Genomic DNA, 21,186 nt, shown 5'->3' with positions numbered 1-21,186 from the left:
GGAAGACTAGGCTCATATGCACTGTTGTTCTTTTTCAGTGTAGATACAGTACTGAACAAGAATCTGATGTTTTTATTGTCCTCGATTAATAATGAAGAATAGGCTGCTCTAGCGGAACAAAATGCCTTCCTGTATTTATATACAGGTGTTCTCCTAGTTTAGTAGAGCGCCATTTCCTCTCAAATTTTTGGAATCGGTGGGTATGAGAATTAAACTGGGGAGCTCGCATCCCCTGTTTTATAGTCTTATTTTTTAGTGGAGCAAGTAAATCTAAGGTTTTTCACAGAGTCTGTTGTATTGTCAACAAACTCATCAATTTGAGTTGGATTAACATAACTGAGTTTGGAAAATGACCCGCTGTGTAGCTCAGCTAGGGGATTAAATTAAGATACTTGGGATTTCTTCCCTGAATTTAGAAATAGCATGATCGATAAATTTCTAGTATGAACTTTTTTTCTCGGAAGGGAATTACACAATAGCCAAATGTCAGAAGTTATCAGGCAGTGGTCAGAAAGGATAGGATTTTGTGGAAAGACGAGTTACTCTTAAATTTCAATCCCATAAATCAGAACTATGTCCAGAGCACGGTTAAACTGGTGAGTAGATTCCTGTACATACTGACTAAAGCCTATGGAGTCTAGTAACGACATGAATGCGCTACTGAGGCTATAATTAAACAAGTCAAGAAGTCGACAAATTCAGATAGAAAGTCACTGTATGGACCAGGAGGACAATGAATTATTGCAAATAATAGAGGCAGAAGTTGTTTCTGGATTGGGTTTGATAGGCTCAGACTAAGACTTTCAAATGAATTAAAGATCATTTTTTGATCATTTCAATTGTTGCGAGGAATTAAGAATAGATGCAACTCCTCCACCCCTGCCTGAGACTCGAGGGAGCTGATAATTTAGGTGACTAGGAGGAGTAGCTTCATTTAGGGAAAAATACTCATCCTCACTTAGCCAGGTTTACGTTAAACAGAAGAAATCTATACGATCTATATCTATTATATCTATACGATATAATTTCATTGATTAAAACAGCTTTTGAAGACAGAGATCTAATCTTCAGGAGATCGCTTTTATTTTCTTGTACTCTGGAGCTGTCTTGTACTCTGGAGCTGGAGTCTTGGTTTTGATTTTTATTAAATTTTGATGTCCAGTTGCTTTCCTCTGGACTAGAAATGAATTAATTTTACATGAATAAACTTTAAACCGTCGGGACACAGACACACTCTTAATAGCGTGTACAGTAGGTGACATTATGGTGGGTGACAGTACAGTAGGTAAAAGTGTAGTGGGTAACATTACAGTGGTTGACTGTACAGTGGGTGACCGGTGTAGGAGCGCAGAGACCTGTTTAAGACTGTGACTGCATCCCGGTCTCAACTCTGGGTCAGGGTTTTTAGTTGGAAATAAACGTGGTTAGATTTTTGGGCAGGAGATCAGCGCCATTCCAAGTGGGATCTATGCCGTCTCTCCTAATGAGACCGGGTTTTCCCCAAAAAGTCCGCCAATTATAGACAAACTGTATGTCATTAGCAGGACACCACCTAGACAGCCAGCGATTGAGTGAAGACATGCGGCTGAACATGTCATCACTGGTCAGATTGGGAAGGGGACCAGAGTACACTAAAGTCCGAAATTGCTTTAGCAAAGCTGCACACCAACTATATGTTAATTTTAGTAACCTCCGATTGGCGTAACCGGGTGTCATTACCGCCGACATGAATTACAATGTTACTATATTTACGATTATAATTAGCCAGCAGTTTTAGAAATGACTTGATGTCGCCCGCTCTGGCACCCGGGATACATTTGACTAGTCGCTGGTGTCGTTAGTTCAACATGTTGCACCACAGAGCTGCCTATCACCAGAGTTTCTTTCTCAGTGGGTTTGTCGCTGAGCGGGAAAAAGCTGTTCGATACTTGAAGTGGTTGCAGGGATTGGTGTTGAACCCAGGGCTTTTGCCTGCCACTATGTTTCCAGTCATCCACTGCTCCTGCTCGGGAGCTGCTGGAAGATGGCTAACCTGAGCTGGGGAGTGGCTAATGTGAACTGGTGGGTCCGCTCCGGCTAAAGCTACCTGACTAGGTGGTACAGCAATATTTTCGGTCAAGGAGTGGACCAGTGCCTCCAATTGATTAAGCCTTGCTTTCATCAGAGAAAAAGCACTACATTTTGTGCAGATGCCCTTTTCACTGAAGGAAGTGGGGGGGGGGGGAGTAAACATCAGACACACTGAGCGGCTGGGAGAGGGAGAGGGAGAAGGAGAAGAGGGGAGAGAAGGAAGCATAGCCATACTTAGCCAGCAGCTAAGCTAGCTCTGAACTACGGCAGATTACCCTAATAATAAAAAACTCGTAAAAGGTTAGCCAAAATATGTGATAACTTTCACTATCAAGTTTTAGACTTTAGACATGGTCCTTCTGGAGGGCACGACCATGTCTAAAGTTAAGGCTATCATGAACAAAACCAGCTACCCCCTGCACACCACCTTCTCCCAGCAGAGAAGCACCTTCAGCAGCAGACTGCTGTCACACAGCACCTCCACAGAGAGGCTGAGGTCCTCCTTCGTGCCCCGTGCCATCAGGGGGTACAATGACTCTGTCAGGAGGAGCGGGAGGGAGGTGGCGAGGTCAGCACGTGGTTGAACGGATTTAATTTAATTTTATACTTTTTATATTTTAATTTAATTTTATACTGTTTATTTTTAATTTTATACTGTTTATATTTTAGTTATAGTTTAGTATAAAAGTCCTGTTAATGCTGTATGTGTCTGTTTGTTTATACAGTATTATACAGTAGTATTGGCAAAACTCAATCCTTGCCTACGCTTCTACTGTATATTCTGTTATTACTTTGGGATGCATAAACAGCATGTTAGGATGCACAAATTTTTCTTGAAGCACATCCCAGGGATGCACTTTCTGAAGGTAAAATTAACTCTGATAAAATTTATCTTAATACAATAATAATATTAGTCAAGCACAGAACTACCAAATATATCACATTGTCTCTGCACTTTGTTATGCCATGGAGTAAACATGTTCTAACAAGTTAGTTAGGGAAATTTTCTCATTGAAGTCTGATTTTGTCACATAGATACTCCAGTGAAGAAGAAGAAGCTGGGGAAGGATCCAGATGTAGACACAAGTTTCCTCCCTGATCGAGACAGAGAGGTGAGATGTCATGTCATATGCAAACACAGGATTGTTGAAGTTTCAAAGGCAGATGCCAAAAATGTCAGATATACAAACTTGCTGCAGAATACTTACGGCCCTATGTAGGGATGAATGAACATCATGCTTTGTATGCTTCTCATATTCAGGAGGAGGAGAATCGTCTCCGAGAGGAACTGAGGCAGGAATGGGAACTCAAACAGGAAAAGATTAAAAGTAAGCTTCAGTATTAACTCTTGCACACACCCTTGTGTATTCTGTGGGCCATCCAGAGTTTTAGCTCTGATCACAAGTGTGCAATCTCTCTGGATTATGTGCGTGTTTGTTTAGGTGAGGAGATAGAGATCACATTCAGCTACTGGGATGGCTCTGGACATCGTAAGACTGTCAAGGTAATAATCTGATAAACTGCTTTTCTGCACAGTTCACATTCCAATTCTATGTCCCCTTGGCTAACAGTATAACCACACATTTATCGTTTCACTATGTTTGCATTTTTGCTTTAGATGAAGAAGGGTAACACCATCCAGAACTTTCTGCAGAGGGCTCTGGAGGTCCTTAGAAAAGACTTCAGTGAGCTCAGGTGAGATAGAGAAAGGAGTTCCAGCCACCACACACCCCTTATACAGCACACAGTGAGAACAATTGATGATTGATTAGACTCAGTGTATTGGCCTCATCACTGTCAGACTAGTCTTACATAAGCCACTTTTGAAGCAATCAGTTCTAAGTACTCTGCAGAAGTGGCAACTAAACAGACATCAGTATTGTTCTCGCAAAATCACTTTTGCACAATTACAATTTGATAGACAATACGGGTTTTGTTCAATTCAGAGTTGCCCTTTCAGGCTTTTGGTCATAGTTGCTGCACTTACTGTAGTTTTTTTTTTAAATGGAGGTTGATTGTGCTGCATTCACTGTCCAATTATGTCACTCATGTTTTTGGAAGTCAGTGCATTTTGAATATCTACCAATACTCCGAGTCCTTGTGCTGTAGATAAAATTTATAAACTGTCAGAACAAAGATAAAATTTACTCTCTGCAGGTCTGCAGGTGTAGAGCAGCTGATGTACATCAAGGAGGATCTGATAATCCCACACGTGAGTGTTTTAATGCTGACTTACTGTTGACAGAATAGCTGCTGCCCTTTGGTTCATGTTTAGGTTTGAGGTGACATTAAAACACAATAAATGCTGTTGTTCCTGCATAAAATGCGACTAGGTGTGACTTTTCTTTGCTCATTTTTTTTTTCCATTTAGCACCACAGTTTTTATGACTTCATTGTGACTAAGGCCAGAGGAAAATCTGGTGAGTGAGCAACAGCAACGTTCAGCCCATTCATACCTAAAACTCCCTTCAACACACTACAGTTAGGAGATTAATCAGTCATGTTATTAATCAACCTGGGAAATTAAATGAAGTTGTGTTTTCTGCCGTTTCGCTCAGTGGGTTTTTGTTTCCAGGTCCCCTCTTCAGCTTTGATGTTCACGATGATATTCGACTGGTGAACGATGCTACTGTGGAGAAAGACGAGGTGAGGATTTCTTCACAGTACGAAGAAAGAAAGAAACTTACTTTATTAATCCCCTTGAGGAAATTTTCTTTCACTGTTTTTATATTTATTCCATACATTTTCCGGCCAAAGCACACATACACACAAAGGACCTGTAACAGGGCTCGAAATTAACTTTTTTTCCATATTGTTCCTCCTCAATGTGGGTTCGACAATCGACCGGGCCCTCCTTTCCAGCACTATGGAGTAAACTTTCCCAGGGAGGCTGAGGAGTGTGATGCCCCTGTAGTTGGCACACACCGTCTGGTCCCCCTTTTTAAAAAGAGGAACCACCACCCATCTGTCACTCTTTCGGCACCGTCCCAGACTTCCACGCAATGTTAAAGAGTCATGTCATCCATGACAGCCTCTCAACACCCAGAGCCTTCAGCATTTCTGGCCGAATCTCATCAACACCTGGGGCTTTGCCACCGTGAAGTTGTTTAACTACCTCAGTGACTTCGCCCAGAGAGATTGACTTGAATCCCCCATCATCCTCCAGCTCTGCCTTTGCAACAGAGGATGGGTCAGTTGGGGTAGTTGGATTCAGGAGTTCCTAAAAATGTTCCTTCCACTGACCTACAACCTCCTCAGTCGAGGTCAACAGTGTCCCATCCTTGCTGTATAGGGCTTGGATGGTCCCCTGTTTCCCCCTCCTGTGGTGTCGGACAGTCCTCCAGAACAACTTTGGTGCCGTCCGATAGTCCTTCTCTATGGCCTCTCCAAACTCCAAGCTTTGAACATCGACCATTCAGGTTCGATGCCCCCAGGGTCCACAGGGATGCATGAGAAGCTCCTTCAGAGGTGTGAATTGAAGGCCTCATGGACAGAGTCCTCCTCCAGACATTCCCAGTTCACCTGCACTACTCTTTTGGGCTTACCAGGTCTATCCTAAGGTTTCCTCCGCCAACGGACCCAACTCACCACCAGGTGGTGATCAGTTGACAGCTCTGCCCCTCTCTTCACCCGAGTGTCCAAAACACACGGTTGAAGGTCAGATGAAACGATCACAAGATCAATCATTGACCTCCGACCCAGGCTGCTCTGGTACCAGGTGCACTTATGAGCATCCTTGTGTTCGAACATGGTATTAGTTATGAACAATCCGTGACTAGTACTGAAGTCCAAAAACATAACACCGCTCGGGTTTAGGTCAGGGATTCCATTCCTCCCAATCACGCCCCTCCAGGTGTCTCCATCATTGCCGACGTGTGCATTAAAGTCCCCCAGGAGAACAATGGAGTCCCCAACAGGATCCCATCAAGGACCCCATTTAGGGACCCCAAGAAGGCAAAATACTCTGAACTGATATTTGGTGCGTACGCACAAATAACAGTCAGAGTTTTCCTTCCAACAACCTTAAGGCACAGCACAACGGCGCTCAGCCAGGGGCTTGTGAGTATCCCCACACCCGCCTTGTGCCTCACGCCTGACGCAACTCAAAACAAGGTCCAACCCCTATCCAGGTGTTTGGATCCAGAACCGAGGCTATACGTGGAGTTAAGCCCCACCAGATCCAACTGGTAACGCTCCACCTTCAACACAAGCTCTGGCTCCTTCCCTGCCAGTGAGGTGACATTCCACGTCCCCAAAGCCGGCTTTTGCCGCCCGGGTCTGGTCCGTCGTGACCCCCTGTCGTCACCGCCACCCCTATGGCAGTGCACCCGACCCCATCGATCTGCCATGTGGGTGGTGGGTCCACGGGGGTGGGAAGAGTCCATATTGCCTTTTAAGACTGAGCCCGGCCGGGCCCCATGGCAGACCCGCCCACCAGGCGCTCGCTGACGGGCCCTCTGTCCAGGCTTGGCTCCAGACGTGGGCCCCGGGCTTCCTCCGGGCAGGGTCACATTTTTCCCTTCTCATTCTTCCATGGGATCTGCTGAACCATTCTTTGTCTGGCCGTTCACTTGAGACCTGTTTGCCTTGGGTGACCCTACCAGGAGTACAAGACTCCTGACAACATGGTTCCCAGGATCCTTAGGGCACACAAACCTTTCCACCACGATAAGGTAATGGTTCCTTGGAGAGGCAACAGTATGTGTTCATACTACCATCATCTACCGCTTATCCAACCCCAGATAAGCGGTAGATGATGGATGGATGGATGAATCCATTATTGGAGTAACCTGGTGAGTCAGTATATTCAGGTATTCAGCTGACCTAATTCTTTTGAGCAACATGTGTTCAAAAGAATTAGGTCAGCTGAATACCTGAATATACTGACTCACCAGGTTATTCCATCAATGTTTTGTTTGCTTCCCCGATGGCATGGGCATATTCTAAGATGACATTGTGAGGATTCATCCATCCATCATCTACCATTTATCCGGGGCCACCTCATCCAGCTCCTCTGGGGGAGCCCGAGACGTTCCCAGGCCAGCCGAGAGACATAGTCCCTCCAGCGTGTCCTAGGTCTTCCTCGAGGTCTCTTCCAGGAAGGAAATGCCCGGAAGAGCTCCCCAGGGAGGCGTCCAGGAGGCATCCGGAACAGATGCCCTAGTCATCTCAGCTGGCTCTGCTCCAGGTGGAGGGGGGTGTGAGGATTCATTGGGCTGAAATTGTGAAAGACTGGTTTGGGGAGCATGAGACACCGTTTTCACACATGAATAGGCCACCACACAGTCCAGACCTTAACCCCTAAGAGAATCTGTGGGATGTGCTTGAGATGGCTTTACCACACGGTCAATTCCTTGCCTTTTGTCCAAAAAATTTTTGGCCAGGCAGTGTATTTTAAACGTGTATATATGTGTACAGGCCCCTGAAACGAACACACACACGGCAGCTGTAGGCATGCAATGTACAGTATATACAGTGGGAGACAGAGTGACGGGCAAGTTCATTGTGGTCCGCCCCAAATGAGCAACTTGTAAGGGGATGGGGCCTTGCTCAGACACCTCTGCAGTGCTCAGGACGTGAACTGGTACTTCGCACTACCAGCTGACACTCCAAATGTTTTTGGTCCACACAGGCCTTGAACCAGTCACCCTCCGGTCCAAAGCCCAAGACCTAATGGACTGAGCTACTGCCACTAACATGATAACATGATCAGTGTAGTAATTTGAAAATTTTGCAAACAGAAACAAACAATAAAGTGAAGTAGGACAAACATACTTTATGCTTTCACTGCTAGAAAGTGATGCTGATGATATTACAGGGTTTTTTTTCCTGCTGTCAGCTACTTGTTGGCGTTTCTTATAGCTGCAGAGGCTGCTGGTCCATGTGATTTTGTCAGCCTGCCTAGTCTCAGTTAATTTCTCATTTTAGCACCATAACAACATTCTGCACTCTGCGTAAAAACTCTTCCTCTCAGCTGTCCAGACTCCACTGCTATGGTTGTAAACAGTGATTCCACCTGTGGTGAGCACTTCCATATGAGCAGAGGCAGTTAGCTTTATTGCTAACCAAGCGAACGGTAGCTACATTTAGCATAATTTATGTACAATTATGTTTATAATGTAGTCGCAAGAGGGCACAAGCCAGTATCTTATTGTGCCAGCCCCAAGCCCGGGTAAATACAGAGGGTTGTGTCAGGAAGGGCATCCAACATAAAACTTTTGCCAAATCAAACATACAAATAAAATCTATGACTTCCATCCCAGATCGTTCGAGGGCCGGGTTAACAACGACAGCCATCGGTGCTGTTGACCTACAGGGTGCCAGTGGAAATTGGACAACTGTTACTTGAAGAAGTAGAGGAAGAAAGTATGTTCTTAGAAAGAGAGAGAAGAGGAACACCTATAGGACTGAGAGTAGGGACGTTGAAATTAATGCAGAATATACCTAGAAGTAAGAGAATTGTCATTGTTGCAGACTACAATGGACATGTTGGTGCTGGAAGCAGAGGTGATGAGGAGGTGATGGGCAGGTTTGGTATCCATGACAGGATTGCAAAAAGACAGATGGTGGTTGACTTTAAAAAAAGGATGGAAACGGTGAATAATTTCTTCCAGAAGAGGCAGGAACATAGAGTGACCTGTAAGAGTGGAGGTAGGAGCATACAGGTAGACTACATCTTGTGTAGACGGTTTAATCTAAAGAAGATCAGTGACTGCAAAGTAGCGGTAGGCGTAGGTAGTGTTGAATGACTTTTGGGAAGGAGTTAAGACAGGCTCTGGGTGGTTAGGAGGCGCTTCCAGATGACTGGACAACTACAGCTAATGTGATCAGGGAGACAGGTAGAAGAGTACTTGGTGTGTCATCTGGAAGGAAAGTAGATGAGGAGACTTGGTGATGGAATGAGGAGGTACAGGAGTGTATACAGGGAAAGAGGTTAGCTAAGAAGAAGTGGGACACTGAGAGAACAGAGGAGAGTAGACAGGAGTACAGGGAGATGCAGCGTAAGGTGAAGGTAGAGGTAGTAAAGGCCAAACAAGGGGCTTCTGATGACTTGTATGCTAGGTTGGACAGTAAGGAGGGAGAGACTGATCTATACTGGTTGGCAAGACAGAGAGACAGAGATGGGAAGGACGTGCAGCAGGTTAGGGTGATTAAGGATAGGGATCGAAGTCTAGATAGTGAGAAGATGCCTAAAGAATGGAGGAGAAGTGTGCAAGTGCCCATTTTTAAGAACAAGGGAGATGTACAAAGTTGTGGCAACTACAGAAGAATTAAGCTGATGAGCCACACAATGAAGTTATGGGAAAGAGTAGTAGTAGAGAAGGCCAGACGGAGCTGCATTGTGTTTTTCTAGATCTGGAGAAAACTTATGACAGGGTGCCCAGAGAGGAACTGTGATATTATATGAAGAAGTCTGGAGTGGCAGAGAAGTATGTTAGAGCGGTGCAGGACATGTATTAGGACTGTAAGACAGTGGTGAGGTGTGCTATAGGTGTGACAGAGGAGTTCAAGGTGGAGGTCGGACTGCATCAGGGATCAGCTCTGAGACCATTCTTGTTCGCTATAATGATGGACAGGCTAACAGACGAGTTTAGACAGGAATCTCCATGGACTATGATGGTTGCAGATGACATTGTGATCTGTAGTGAGAGCAGGGAACAGGTCGAGGAGAAGCTAGAGAGGTGGACGTTTTTCCTGGAAAGGAGAGGAATGAAGGTTAGCCGCAGCAAGACAGAGTACATGTGTGTGAATGAGAGGGACCCAAGTGGAAGATTGAGGTTACAGGGAGAAGAGATCAATAAGGTGGAGGAGTTACAGGGAGAAGAGATCAAGAAGGTGGAGGATTTTAAGTACTTAGGCTCAACAGTCCAGAGCAATGGAGAGTGTGGAAAAGAGGTGAAGAAGCGTGCAAAGGCAGGATGGAAGGAGAAAAATGTCAGGTGTGTTGTGTGATAGAAGAGTTTCAGCTAAAATGAAAGGTGTGCAAAGGTATGGTGACACCAGCGATGTTGTTGGGTCCAGAGACAGTGTCACTGAGGAAAAGACAGGAGGCAGAGCTGAAGGTAGCAGAGATGAAGATGCTGAGGTTCTATTTGGGAGTGACCAGGATGGATAGGATCAGGCCAGACTGAGATGGTTTTGACATGTCCTGAGGAGAGATTGTGAATATATTGGTAGAAGGATGCTGAGTTTTGAACTGCCAGACAGGAGGCCTAGAGGAAGACCAAAGGGGAAGTTTATGGATGTAGTGAAAGAGGACATGAAAGTAGTTGATGTGAGAAAAGAGGACGCAGAAGACAGGGTTAGATGGACGCAATTGATTCGCTGAGGTGACCCCTGAAGAGAAAAGCCGAGAGGAGAAGAAGAAGAGATGTACAATTATGTTCATAATAATCGAAGTGTGTCTAAGAATGGGAGTAAACCTCAAAATTCTTCAAATAATTTTAATTTTAATGCACACAAATGCATTGGTGACATTTCAAATTCCATTTCAAAGCAAGAAAAAGTGGAAAAAGTTGTTGAATTTGATACTACAGAAAGTCAACAAACATAGTGAACATAAGTATTAAGCAAAGAATACATGTAGATATTATACCACAACTCCATAAATCACAGATATATTAGATGGAGCAGCTACAGTATTTCAGAGCGAAAACCAGAAGCAATTTTCTGCTTCATACATGATCTGGTTTCAGTATGATTGAGTGCTGTAAGTTGTAGCTGCTCAGTAACCATTAGAAGAGTGCAGGCTGGGAACGATTGTATCTTTAATGATTGGTAAAAATAATTTAGAAGCTGTTTGAGCTAAAGAACTTACTTAATGCAATATTTTAATTTGCGATTGCTGAGTGCTGTGGAAAAGGATTTTATAGTTATTATTTTTATGCCCAAGTCTCATGCAGGTAAAGTAGTGCTGAGGAGCTGGTATGAGAAGAACAAGCACATCTTCCCTGCTAGTCGCTGGGAGCCATATGATCCCGAGAAGAAATGGGACAGATATACGGTAAGTGTTGAAGTTAAAGCTGACAGGCTCAATACATGAGTGAAAGATTCTGCTAATGATTCTCAGTAATCATTGCTTTGATGTTTGTTTACTTGTGAGCTTTTAAAAATACCATACTTGCCAATAGTTAGCTTATGCATGGTACAGGTAGTCCTCAACCTACGAACACAATTGGTTCCGAGAGGTTGTTTGTAAGCTGAATTGTTTGTAAGCTGTTATTTACATAAATCTATTTGAAGTCATTTAAATGCCATTACTACTCTAAATACAGAAGTACAATTTCCCAAGACTTACCAAAAACAATTACAGGACCTGAAAAGAACACATAAATGAAATAAAATACTGAAGTACCCTAATGTAACATAACCTTTGGACTCCAACCCCTGGGCCGCAGGGACTGGATCCTCTTTGCTCCATCTATCGATGAGTCACTCTTGATGCAAGATGCTTGTCTCGGTCACAGAGCTACCTTCGGGAGTTGTTCTGACCGGTAACACAGAATACATTATCACCAAATTGAAAATCCCAAGCTAACGTCTCTGGAAAGTTTATTTGCACATAGTAAAAGAGCCAATGAGGAGACAGTAGAAGAACCTGCGATGTCAAAGAAAAAGAAAGCTGCAAAATACCAGTTTTTATGCTGGTAGTATTATTTTATTTTGTTGTAATTATTTGCCGCACTTTAAAGGCTGATTCGTGAAAATATTCTTATGGTAAACATGTCCAGAGTGCCAAAAAGGATGGGGACCACTGGTTTAGAGTGAAGAAGGAGGGAGGAGCGAGCAGTTATTGCCAGTGAGAGGCAGAATTGTCATTGGAGAGATGGTTGCCACTACCACTATCATCATTTGCCTTATGTTTTTTGCCAATGGCACTAGCCTTTGCTTTATCAGCCATCATTAACAGTATCCAAGGGGGTACGAAGCCTGACTCGTTAAGATGCCTGACTTGCTGAAAGTTGCTGAGATGCTCACAGAGACACATACGAGAACGAAGTAGTGGAGATGAGTGTTGGAGTTGAGCATATGCAGCAGTGCTGCTCAGCGGGGGTTGCAGCAAAAGGGGAATTGTTTGGTGGTTGTTTGTATCTACAGATGATCATAAAGTCAGATATTCGTATCCTGAGGACTACCTGTATGGTTAAAGCTACGGGCAGATTATTGCTGCTTAAATTAGTTTAGTCCATGGTGCACTGGTGCCGCACCCGGAGTTTCCTTCGCCTTAGCCCTCAGCCAGCCGTAGGGCTGCCACAAACGATTATTTTGATAGTCGACTAATCACCGATTGTTTTTTCGATTACTCGACTAATCAGATCATAAGTAAATTGAATGTAAAACATACAGCTTATCGCACCAGCATGAAGCGGCTCTTATATAACCATCAATACTTTTCAGCTTTAAGTGTTTAAAGTATATGCTAACTAAAAATACAGACAATTATGATGATAGTTCATTAAACCTTTAATGAAATATGCTTGTAGCAACAAACAATTGTTTAACTGCGTAGCATAAAGTGAAAACAGCTGAGTAAAATAAGGAAAAGGCACTTGCCTAAACAACACAAAAATAAATACTTCAGGTTTATTTTTTAGTTTTTTTTCTTTCCTTAATTTGTCTTTGGCATCAATCATAGCAACAATGAGTTAGGCACCTGTAACTAAGGAATTATTACAGTTTTAGTCTCACTGACTCAAATATAACAAAAGTGCATTTTGTGCTCAGTGCTCACAACTGTATTCAACGTTACTACATTCTGACTCTATGCAATCCCAAACTGCACAAGGGTCTTGTTTATAGCCAGAAAAGTTAGCATTTCTAAATGTCTTGGAGAAAGGCTTGCTCTCTTTGGAGAGCAGATGTTCCCTGCTGAAGAGAAAATCCGCTCAGATGCTGTCCGTCACCAGCATGTTCAGTATGGACTCAGTCAGGACGTTTGCTTGCTGAGGTGTGCATGTAGCTGGCTTTGTAACAAAGCCGTCCATTGAAGTAGAACATTTTTAGCACTGAAACATAACGTTAGAAAACATTAGCATTACCACATTTCCTATTCAAACACATCACTGTTGTAGCGTTACAGAACACACATGAAATATGTGTGCTAAGGGCGGCTAATTAATCAAATCGTCATCGCTAATGTTAACATTTACAGCTATATGAGTAAGTAGTAAGTTAAGCTCTCTGTTTACACTAATATTAGCCGCTAACTACCTCGTTAGCTTACCGAGACAACGGTCCCTCTTCATTGTTGCCACAATCTGCTTCCTTTTCAGGTGCTCATGCACCGCAGTTGTGCTGCCGTGGAAGGCAACTTCTGTCTTGCAGATATTGCATTGCACACTTTTCTCTTTTGTTTTCGTAAAATGCTCCCACACTTTTGAGGTCCGGTGCCGCCAGGTAGCCATGACACCAGAGCCCCTCTGGTACAACTTCCAGTGACATCACGGCTGGCTCCGATTACCTCTACTGCGCAGGTGTGTCAAGGACAGCAGGCAGGCGCGGCTGTGGAGGTGGAGCAGTTATGAGAGAAAAAACAAAGATTTCTTTTTTAAAAATGATGCGTCGACTATTAAATTAGTTTTCGACGATTTTAATAATCGACATAATCGTGACTAGTCGACTAATCGTGGCAGCCCTAGTCAGCTGGGATAGGCTCCAGCACCCCGCGACCCTCCACAAAGAATGAAGCATTGAAAATGGATAAATGAAATTAGTGTAGTGGTTGAAGACATGGCAGAAATGTTTCAGAGCTTGGTATTGCTAACATTATATGAACCTTCTGCAGCTCGTGGCTCTGTAAATTTTTGTAGATTCTATGTCCTTCGCAGTATTTCTGTAAAATTAGTCGAGTTCCTTTAAAGAAGTCACTGAGTCAATTCAGTGACTGTTGTGTATGGAATTATAGTAGTGATTTTTATAGTCTATTCAAAAAATATTATATAATGTAAATTTTCCTTTGTTTAATCAAAGCTTTGCAAAGACTTTGATTACTAGGTAAATTTCTGGTCTGTCTTTTATGCCTTATCTATCCATAGACACCAAATTATGCTTGTACACGTCACATTTGTGAAGCTATTGGTGCATCTCAGGTGAAACCCCAGGAAAAAGTAGAATAAACAGAAGATAAAGGTCAGCTGACCTTGGCAAAGCTATTTCAGAATATTTTCATATATAAAAACAAACGTCTTTAGGAAGTAAAGCACCTAAAAGAGACATCAGTGCAATGAAGAGGTAGCAAAATGAAGCACTAAGAAATGTAGAATAGGTCTGATGTCTACTCATAAATTATTACTGCTTTTTTTTGTCTTTGACGTACAGTGGTACCTCTACTTATGAAATTAATTGGTTCTGGAAGAAATTTCGTAAGTAGAGAATTTCGTAAGTAGAGGCGCGTTTTCCATGCAAATGCCCAATTCCGTTCCAAGCCCCCCCAAAATTCAAACATAAATGTTTTATAAAGCATAAAAATGCATCAAAACATGTAAAAATACATGATACAATTGTATCATTACACAATAATAAGATGGTCATTTACCTTTTAACTGCTGTCCTCATTGTTTTTTGCCCTCTTTGGTTCGTGTGCTCTTGCCTCGCCAACAGAGTGAATTCCAGTTCTCCTTTTGAACTTCTCCAACCACCCACACAATGCCTTAAACTCCTTAAACTTCCTTTTGTTTTAATAACGTGGGGATTGTAGATGCATTACGGCCATATTCTTTGGCTAGATCAACCACTCACGCTTTTCTATCTCTTGCTTTGTTTGTATGGACAAAAAAACTTTTCATCTTTTCTTTTCCTCTTTTCTCCGTCACTTTCTTGGGGTCCATAAAGAATACTCAAAAAAGTTAATATATTTGCGTAAAACTATCAGAACACCTCATGGGTCGAGGGCCAAATGACGAGGATGCTGTATAGACACCTATCTAGCTACACGCAGAAGTCCGTCTTAGCCAATCGGATGCTAAGTAATAGCCAATGGCAGAGCAGATATAAGAATGTTACATTCAGGAACCTTTGGGAGATGTGAGTAGCAGCCCATACTGTATTTTTACCTGACGTAACTAAAAGATTTATTTCGTGACTAGAGGTAATATTTTCCTGTTGAGGCGTTTCTTAAGTAGAAAATTTCGTATGTACGAGTCATTCGTAAGTAGAGGTACCACTGTGTATGTAACAGGAAGAACTTTGTAGTATTGTATTGCCAGTTGTAGAAGTTAACTCCAGTGAATTTTTTTTTTTTATGTGATACTTCTCCCTGATGATATAACTTTATATTTGGTTGCTTTTCAGATCCGTTGACTCAAAGCTCTTCTGGAATCCTCGCAAACATGTTGCTAATTACCTTCTATATTATTTTATTTTATTTGAACATATCTCAGTAGTACTTTGTCAACATCATCTGCCGATTCGTTATTTTCCTTGGCATTTGGACATCTTGTCAGTGTATGCATACATCAAAGACATGTAACAGTACCTGTGCTCAATAAACAAGCCTGAGTTTGACTCACAGAAAATAAAACTGGATTTTTTTACCACCACCACATGTATTCTTTACTTTTCTCAACTCTTGTTTATGATCATGTCTGATCATGTATTTCTAGGTTTGACAGCTAGACCTGAACTGCTATGTTGAGCACCAACCACAACTGTTCCGGCAGGGTAGATGTTAAAACATGCAGAGAGCCTCCACCCTTAGCCCAAAGACACCACTCCCTTCATCATCTTTGCACTACTACTATGCAACTTTCACACACCATTTTTGAATTGCGTTTTTCGCGCTTAGTGTCGACTCCTTTTGGCCAGTGTGTGTGTATGTGTTTGAATTTATGTATGAGACGTTGAGATCTGTTGCTCTCAATTTAGGAAATGTACTGCTTCCTGTAGTATGTTGAAGACAGTGTTTGTTTTGTATCATCTCTTGGGACTTTGTGAGCTCCTCTGGGCTAACAATGTTGTCTCTGCCATCACTCCTAAGGACTGCAGTCTGGACTGTATACAACAGGTACGTCTGATTCTACGTTGTGTAATTTTAGGTGTGCGTGTCAATTTTGTGTAATGGGTTATGTTCTCCATGAATGTATTGACTATTTCCGCTTATACCCAGGCCTAAACTACTTAGACAGGTTATGTGGAAAATACTCTGTGAAGTCCTCTCTGTCATTAAACACAACACATTACATTCTTCCCTCAGGCTGTCAGAGCAGGATGTGGTGAGTCGTCCTCAGACAGCAAACCCCAACTTATACGTTGAGTCTTGGAAAATATACGTACTTGAAAATGGTAAACATTTGAAACTGGACAGGCATTTGACTTGCTGATTCTTGCTTCAGAATTATTGATATTTTAAAGTCATATGAAAACATTTTAAACAGATTGTCATATATGTTTTCTAAATTTTTAATTCCTTCCATGTTCATTGAAGGAACATGAACAAAATTCTTTGACCTATCCGGACAATAAGCAGAAAAGACATAGTCTTTTGTACTACTGTGACCTCAGGGTGAAAAATCAAGAGGGAACACATAAACAGGAAATCTTTTGTTCAACTGTACATAATGAATTTGAATGGATAATGTCCAAAAGCCTCTAAAATGTATGAGGTTATAAAAAAAACTACATTTTTGCATAAATCTGAAGAGTCCCCAGGTATAATTTGTTATGAGGAGCAAGAAAGAATTTATTTGAAAGGATTTCAGAGTTAAAGGGCTGAAAATAAATCAATAACAGCACTACCCACTGCACCACCATTCTGCCCACTGAAGTTATTTTGATGATTATTTATACAATACCAAGAACTCGGGTTAGAAGCTCTAGTCCACTGCCTGTCCCAGACAAGCCCAGTCAAATGGGATGTGGTGTTGCTGCTGTGCCAATTTACTTCATACATCATATTTTTGCAAAATCTTTAAATTAGTGGAAGACTTTTTTTTTCTTACGGAAATTTTTTTGACAGCTTCTTGCACTGAATTCAGATTCTATTGAAGTAAATATATTAATTCTTTAGCATCTCAGATTCACAATGACTTATATTATTTTTCTCTGCACAGTAAAACCTAGCTTTCATCTCTACATTTACAAGAAGTGAAAATCCTAAAATCCAAAGTGACTGGATCTTGAAGTTCCTTCACCCTATTGTGATACGTAAGAAATAGAAAACCCTAAGTGGTCTGAGCTCAAATATTTGGCGATGCGGGGTGTTTCCATGAGTCATAGGCATGGTGAATTGTTTATGGTATCAGCCAGGGAGTTGTTTCTCTGTTAGAAATAGTTACTGTGTCTTTAATGGAGGATGACTGCTTGTCAACCTGTGATAAACTCAAAGGTTAGGGTGTGTCTGACGTGAATTCCATTGGACCAACAGTCTGGCAAGTTCCTGTTCTGCTTTTCGTTGCAGTGTTGACTTTTGTTACTATCTTCCCTTGTTTGTAGAAAAATAAACAAACAGCATTGCCATAGTGTAAGCACATTTCTATATTCCAGAAATAAATTAGTTTTCTTGGTCCCAACATATCTAAGTCTGCAGAGGATTCAGTGCTGGCCATGCGTGAAAGAAATTCTCTTTTTTTACAAGTTAATCATGATCCTGTTTAGCTGTTTATGTTATGAGTGAACCCACACACCCACATTACACATTCTCTCAGGAAAGACGCTCTCCTGTCGGACTAGTTATGACCACAAAACCTGCGGAGCAAGTGAGCGAAATGTATGTGGCCCTTATTCTAGGCAGAACTGATTTTGCCAGGAACAATGCTTTTTATTTACAATATTAATAATAATAAATTAGATTTTTATAGCGTTTTTCTGGACACTCAAAGCCGCTTTTACAGTGGATCTATTAATCTTTCACTCCACATTCGTACTTTGTGATGGTAAGCTATGTACCGTATGTAGCCACATCCACCCTGGGCAAGACTGACGGTGGCGTGGCTATCAATCCGAGCTCTGAGTCACACTTGACATATTTAAAGCCTTCAGAACAACCATATTTAATCACCTTTGTGTACGTTTGTCATGGATGTGTTCTTTGACTTCACACATCAGTATGGTGGTGTTTTTAGCAAAGGTGGGGAGTCAGGGCCAGAATTATAACCAAAAATCATTATTTTTATACTAAAAGTTAATTATGTTAATGCACTTTCCTTAAAGATTTACATACAGAAGCAAAGCCCTTTCAAAGCTTCTTTATTCCGTGGGTTCTTGTTATTGAGGTAAAGTAGGAGACTTAGACGATCTTCATAAGTTTAAAAAGTTTATTCCTGAAAACAAGTCCAAAACAGATATCCAGGCTCTCCCAAAGTCCCTAACTGCCAGTACTACAAGGGTCTTACATCAGACGCAGCTGAAAAAGGGCAAATTCTATCTTGGCCCAGTCAAATTTAAACAATTCAGATTAAGAATATGCATGAGGGGATGTGGTGTCTTCTGGACCAATACGGTCGTAACAGGTTTTCGGCCGCATCTTCTCGACGTAGTTTCCGTCTCTGGTCTCATCCTGTAAACAATTCTGCCTACATCCTGATCACCCCATAAGTGTGAAGACTTCCATAAATGCAACTGATACCTTGTGTGTGTGTGTGTGTGTGTGTGTGTGTGTGTGTGTGTGTGTGTGTGTGTGTGTGTGTGTGTGTGTGTGTGTGTGTGTGTGTGTGTGTGTGTGTTCAAATGTGTACAGACTTCAAGGGTATGAAAAGATTAGATGAGTTCTGTGAGCTCTGGGTACTGAGACAGGGCTCCAAAGTCTGCAAAGATTAAATGAGTGTGTGATTAAAGTTGACTACTATGAAGCCAGCAAATAGCATGTGTATAATGTCTAAATCTCAAAAGAGGCCACAACAAAAAAAACATAAAAAATGCCCTGAGCAGCCGCAAGCGATCAAAACCTAAAAATCAAAGTAAAAAGAAATCAACAGCAAAATACCCCTTTATTCAACCAAAGCTAATTCAAACCCTTCTCGTTCTTCTGCAGCAGGAATCTGGAGGTATTGACCCTTGGGATCCCCCAAGGCCTTGGCAATGAAACTCTCTAACAAATTCCTAATACAGGGAATACAACAACATCCACACATTGTCAACAAGGCAGTAAACACTGCTACAGATATAAAACAGGGAGGAAATCAAATTCTTATATTTGCCAAAATAATCCATCCATTTGTCCCCTACCAAGGTGTCTACACCTGAGTGTTTTTCCATCTCTCTATTAAGTGTTCTAAGTCCATCCAATGCTTTGGTCATTCGACCGTCCGGTGCTGTGTTTTTGGGGAAAAAGGTGCAACATTGATCACCGAACATACCTCAAACTCCTGATTGTTCTGCCAATAACATGTCTAACTCAATCCTGTTTTGGAAGGTCATAAGTGATGTACAGTAGCTTTGAGCTGCTCGTGTACTGCTGTAAAGCTCTCCTCAGTCCAATTTCCTAATCTTTCCTAATCCTGTCGACATTTTTATTTATGATACACCACCAACAGAGAGTTGACTCGAACCCTGCTGCTACTTGTTTTGCTAGTTTATACTCATCTGGAACGCCACGAGGAATTCCGATTGCATCTATATAGGTGGGGGTGCCCTTCTCCAACCAAGGTGTCTCTCCTTTTCCTGGAGACCCAATCCTGCGGAATAATGCTGTTTTTGTTGGCCCAACTGTCTTCCAACGAGGTGGGTGACACTGAAACAGGAAGCAAAAGGGACACCAAAGAACACAAAGCAGTAGTATTGTCAGGCAATCTATCATATAATTTATCTTTTCTGCACCACTGCCGTACATCAGCGCCACTGATGGGCACAAACGTCCCATCAACCCTTTGTGTGGTGTTACACCAGGCAGGATCTATGGGGCCTAATTCATACCTAGTTTCGGTATAGATATTTATACAAGTACAGTTTTGAGGACCTACCTTTTTATAGAATAGAGGTTTTATTTTAGCATTTTTAACTATCAGATATGTTCGGTCCCAGTGGGAACAATGTGGGTCAGGGATATTAATTGAGGTAATCACAGTCAACAAACACTCAGTATTTAAGCTGGCAGGGACTCCTTTAAGTATGGGTCTTGGGCCCAAGCATACTACACACTCAGAGCGGGAAACGGTAGCGGCCTGTTCTACCATAAGGAGCCAATTGTTATTTCTCCTGGACAAACCTGTATGCACCCGAAACCAATCATCCCCCTTCCACTGTTGGCGGTCATTCAATTGCCCCCCCTTCTTACGATTTTCATTCAATTGCACCCCCTTCTTACAGGTTTCTGGTGTCATCACATGGACAGTGGTGGTGTTTGCGTAACAGATTGTCACCATGAATCCAGGGTCCTATGCTACTATAAGTGTGAGTGTGAGACTAACACACCCGCTTTCCTTCATCTTTTCCTGCCCAGTCGTGTCTAATTCAAGCATCAGACCCGTATTTGTTTTCCCTATCTTAAAAGCGTTTCTCATACTTTTAGCCTGCCCTACTGACCAGCGTGTCCAATCATATCCCGTTTCCGCCAGTAGGGAATCCCAGTAGAGTCCCCTGTCAAATACCACTCACATGCCTCCCAATCCTGTCCTTTCTGGCCTCTTACGTTGATTAACGCTGTAAAGGGTATTAGGGTCATCGTTGGGCTATTAGTGGCAATGTAAATTCTTAACTCCTGTTGCCATGTACTGCATATGGGGTGGGGTGGGCTCTTACATTCCCACTTATCTGTTCGTATGTTCCCACCGTGTCTGAAACAGTAAGTCCCACAAAAACATAAGAGGAAGATTAAAATGACGACTAAAGTAACAAGAGTTAGTGTAACTCCCTTCCCCCCCTGGGACTGAGGAAACCCCAGCCCACTGAAAAACCACATGTCTTTAAGTTGAGGAATCGGGTCTAAGCATAGAATAATGATACCACTTGGGTCCACTGCCATTCAGCCAGACAACCCTATCAGTCCGTGCCACAACCTTCAATGGACCCGTCCAGCGAGGTTCAGACCACTTTCTGGACAGACGTTTCAGGAACACACGATGCCAGACTGGAAGACCGTAGTCAGGAGCTGGAACTGCAGCCGCAGAACGATCCTGCACCTGTTGAGACATGTCATGTGCCAAAGAATGCAATTGACGCCAATACATTTTGGAGGACAGATCA

At 42.4% G+C, this 21,186-nt stretch overlaps 2 protein-coding genes across 7 annotated transcripts in view; both read left to right on the top strand.

Annotated features, from left to right (window-relative positions):
- The window catches only part of fam50a (family with sequence similarity 50 member A), a 29,198-nt gene extending 13,590 nt beyond the window's left edge, over positions 1 to 15,608 (top strand). Inside the window, exons 5-13 of one of the 2 annotated variants that reach the window (XM_068332381.1) lie at positions 3,106 to 3,182; positions 3,332 to 3,398; positions 3,513 to 3,574; positions 3,689 to 3,765; positions 4,228 to 4,282; positions 4,442 to 4,490; positions 4,646 to 4,716; positions 10,964 to 11,074; positions 15,361 to 15,608. In XM_068332381.1, coding sequence (XP_068188482.1) covers positions 3,106 to 3,182; positions 3,332 to 3,398; positions 3,513 to 3,574; positions 3,689 to 3,765; positions 4,228 to 4,282; positions 4,442 to 4,490; positions 4,646 to 4,716; positions 10,964 to 11,074; positions 15,361 to 15,369 — 578 coding nt within the window. In that variant the 3' untranslated portion in view covers positions 15,370 to 15,608. Of the gene's footprint in view, positions 1 to 3,105; positions 3,183 to 3,331; positions 3,399 to 3,512; positions 3,575 to 3,688; positions 3,766 to 4,227; positions 4,283 to 4,441; positions 4,491 to 4,645; positions 4,717 to 10,963; positions 11,075 to 13,343; positions 13,905 to 15,360 lie in introns of those variants that run through there. The other variant, XM_068332372.1, reaches the window with a different exon arrangement.
- A 244-nt stretch (positions 15,609 to 15,852) lies between these two features.
- si:ch211-207e14.4 (interleukin-17 receptor D) overlaps positions 15,853 to 21,186 on the top strand; it is a 43,504-nt gene continuing 38,170 nt past the window's right edge. For 3 of the 5 annotated variants that reach the window (XM_068340277.1, XM_068340294.1, XM_068340259.1), the window contains exon 1: positions 15,853 to 16,072. In XM_068340277.1, coding sequence (XP_068196378.1) covers positions 15,956 to 16,072 — 117 coding nt within the window. In that variant the 5' untranslated portion in view covers positions 15,853 to 15,955. The remainder of the gene's footprint in view (positions 16,073 to 21,186) is intronic. The other 2 variants (XM_068340268.1, XM_068340285.1) reach the window with 2 other exon arrangements.

This window comes from Antennarius striatus, chromosome 2, assembly GCF_040054535.1.
Source record: "Antennarius striatus isolate MH-2024 chromosome 2, ASM4005453v1, whole genome shotgun sequence".
NCBI lineage: Eukaryota > Metazoa > Chordata > Actinopteri > Lophiiformes > Antennariidae > Antennarius > Antennarius striatus.
The sequence above is the reverse complement of the archived record's forward strand: the minus strand, read 5'-3'. Positions and strand labels throughout refer to the sequence as shown.